Source organism: Sinocyclocheilus anshuiensis, unplaced genomic scaffold (assembly GCF_001515605.1).
Source record: "Sinocyclocheilus anshuiensis isolate Anshui unplaced genomic scaffold, SAMN03320099.WGS_v1.1 scaffold457, whole genome shotgun sequence".
In the NCBI taxonomy this organism is placed as follows: domain Eukaryota; kingdom Metazoa; phylum Chordata; class Actinopteri; order Cypriniformes; family Cyprinidae; genus Sinocyclocheilus; species Sinocyclocheilus anshuiensis.
In genome coordinates, this window is record NW_015537939.1 from 2543232 (window position 1) to 2545514 (window position 2283).

General features: G+C 31.8%; 1 protein-coding gene across 3 annotated transcripts in view; it reads left to right on the forward strand.

Moving 5' to 3' along the window:
• LOC107662120 (dnaJ homolog subfamily C member 21-like) overlaps positions 1 to 2283 on the forward strand; it is an 11048-nt gene that overhangs the window by 5107 nt on the left and 3658 nt on the right. For all 3 annotated transcript variants that reach the window (XM_016452032.1, XM_016452047.1, XM_016452038.1), the window contains 2 exons: positions 496 to 665; positions 1120 to 1213. In XM_016452032.1, the coding sequence (XP_016307518.1) occupies positions 496 to 665; positions 1120 to 1213 (264 nt within the window). The remainder of the gene's footprint in view (positions 1 to 495; positions 666 to 1119; positions 1214 to 2283) is intronic.

The window sequence follows — 2283 nt, forward strand, 5'->3', positions numbered from 1 at the left end:
TAATATTTAAATTTTTTTTCTTTCTTACTTTTTTCTATCTTTTATTTATTTTTTTATTTATTTTTTTGTTTTAAATATGAATTTTCAACATTTTCAAACCTAAAATCAGCAAACTTTTATTTTGGCGGGTTTTTAAAAGTCCTTATTCAGAAATGAAACAAACAGGAACCTAAAATTTGGAGAAATCATGGTAATTCTTTGGATAAACTTGTATATTTAAACTTAATATATACATTTTGTATATATATATATATATATTACTACTTTTTATTAAATATAAAAAATGTGATATATATATATACACACACACACTTCTATTATTTTGTTAATGTGTTTTAATGATGTATTAAATGCATGTAAATATATTTCATATAAAATTTAATACATAAATGTTGTTAATATGTAATATGTAATATTTAAAAAAATGTAATTATATACATTGTTGCTGTAATAAAATATATTACAGTTATTTAAATGTTGATTGTGTGCCGTTAGGCTGGCGGAAGACTATAAAGAACAGAGTTGGGCCGCCATGTCAGAGCTGGAGAAAGAACTTCAGCAGATGGAAGCACAGTACGGTCAAGAGTTCGGTGACGCATCAGAAAGTGAAGAGGACGAGGAGGAGGTGGAAAACAGGCAGGAGACGGCAAATGTAGACAGGGGAGGTGAGCTTGATGTCATGTACACATATACTTGAGTGGATTCTGGGTAGAGGAGGTCAGAGGTTCAGGGGCCAGTCAAAGGTTCAGTGCACATTAGATGATTTTGAGACTGAAAAATGTTCAGAAGGGTTAAAAACATAACCAAAACCTATATTTACGATATTGCAAGCAGTTTTTTAAGCACAGCATGTCACAAAACGAATTCTGTTGAAGTTGTTTTGTTATTTTTATATCTATACAGTGACATTCAGATATTTTACGTGTGACATCAGTGTGCAAACACTTGTTGAGGTCACTATAAATAGTGAGGACGAGTCAGAGCAATCATCTGTGATTCATACGTAAATGCAGTGACTCCCGGTGCGTCACCAAGTCATGAAAAATTCCTCAATTATACTGTAAACATTTGTGAGTAATGGACTGCACACATATCTCACCGCTGTATGACTTTTGTCAGATGTGGTGCAGGCAGATGGTGCCGCGGAAATGAACGACTATTATGATGACCTGTACTGTCCTGCCTGTGACAAATCTTTCAAATCCGATAAAGCGTGAGTGAATAGAGCACCCACATACACGGCACTGAAACTTTCCATGCTCACCCTCCATCACTTCACAAATAAATATTTAATTTCACTTTGTAGATTTCAAATTTTTAGGTCATTGAAAAACATTTTAAGTTATATAGCGCTTCAGTTCAGATCCGGAGCTGCTTTACATTTCTAAAGTATATATACAGTATTTACACTACCGTTTTACAGTTTGGGGTCAGGGTTTTTAAAGTCTCAAAATTAAGTCCAAACAGTAATATTGTGAAATAATATTATTATAATTTCAAATAACTTTTCAATTTTAATACATTTTAAGATGTTATTTATTCTTGTGATGTAAAGCTGAATTTTCATCATCATTACTCCAGTCCTCTTTGTCACATTGTTTGATCCTTCAGAAATCATTCTAATATGCTGATTTGCTGCTCAAGAAACTTTTCTATGGAAGCCCGTTTCCACCACTGAATAAAAAATAAAGTAATTGCGACTTATCTCACAATTCGGACTTTCTTTGTCATAATTGTGAGTTTATATAGCGTAATACAAACGTGCAAAAGTCAGAACTGCAAGAAAAAAAGTCAGAATTGCGAAACTCACAACTGCGAGATATAAAATCGCAATTCTGTGAAACTTTTTTTAAACTTCATTTCTCAGAATCTTTATTTTTCACTTTATTTCTCAGAATTGCGAGTTTTTATCATGCAATACTGACTTTATAATGCACAACTTGGAGTTTATATCACGCAATTCTGAGAAAAACGTCAGAATTACGAGATGTAAACTCACAATTGCGGGGAAAAAATTCAGAATTGTGAGAAAGTCGCAATTACCTTTTTTTTTTTTTCAATTTCCAGTGGCAGAAATAGGCTTTCATACTTTTTCACGTTGAAAACCATGATACATTTTTTCTGTATTATTTGATGAATAGGAAGTTCAGAAAAATAGAAATCTTTTGTAACCAGTTTGTGATCAGTTTATGCATTCTTGCTAAATAAAACTATTAATTTCTTCCACAAAAAAAAAATAAAAATCTTGCTGACCCCAAACTTTTGAAAAGTAGTGTATATAAT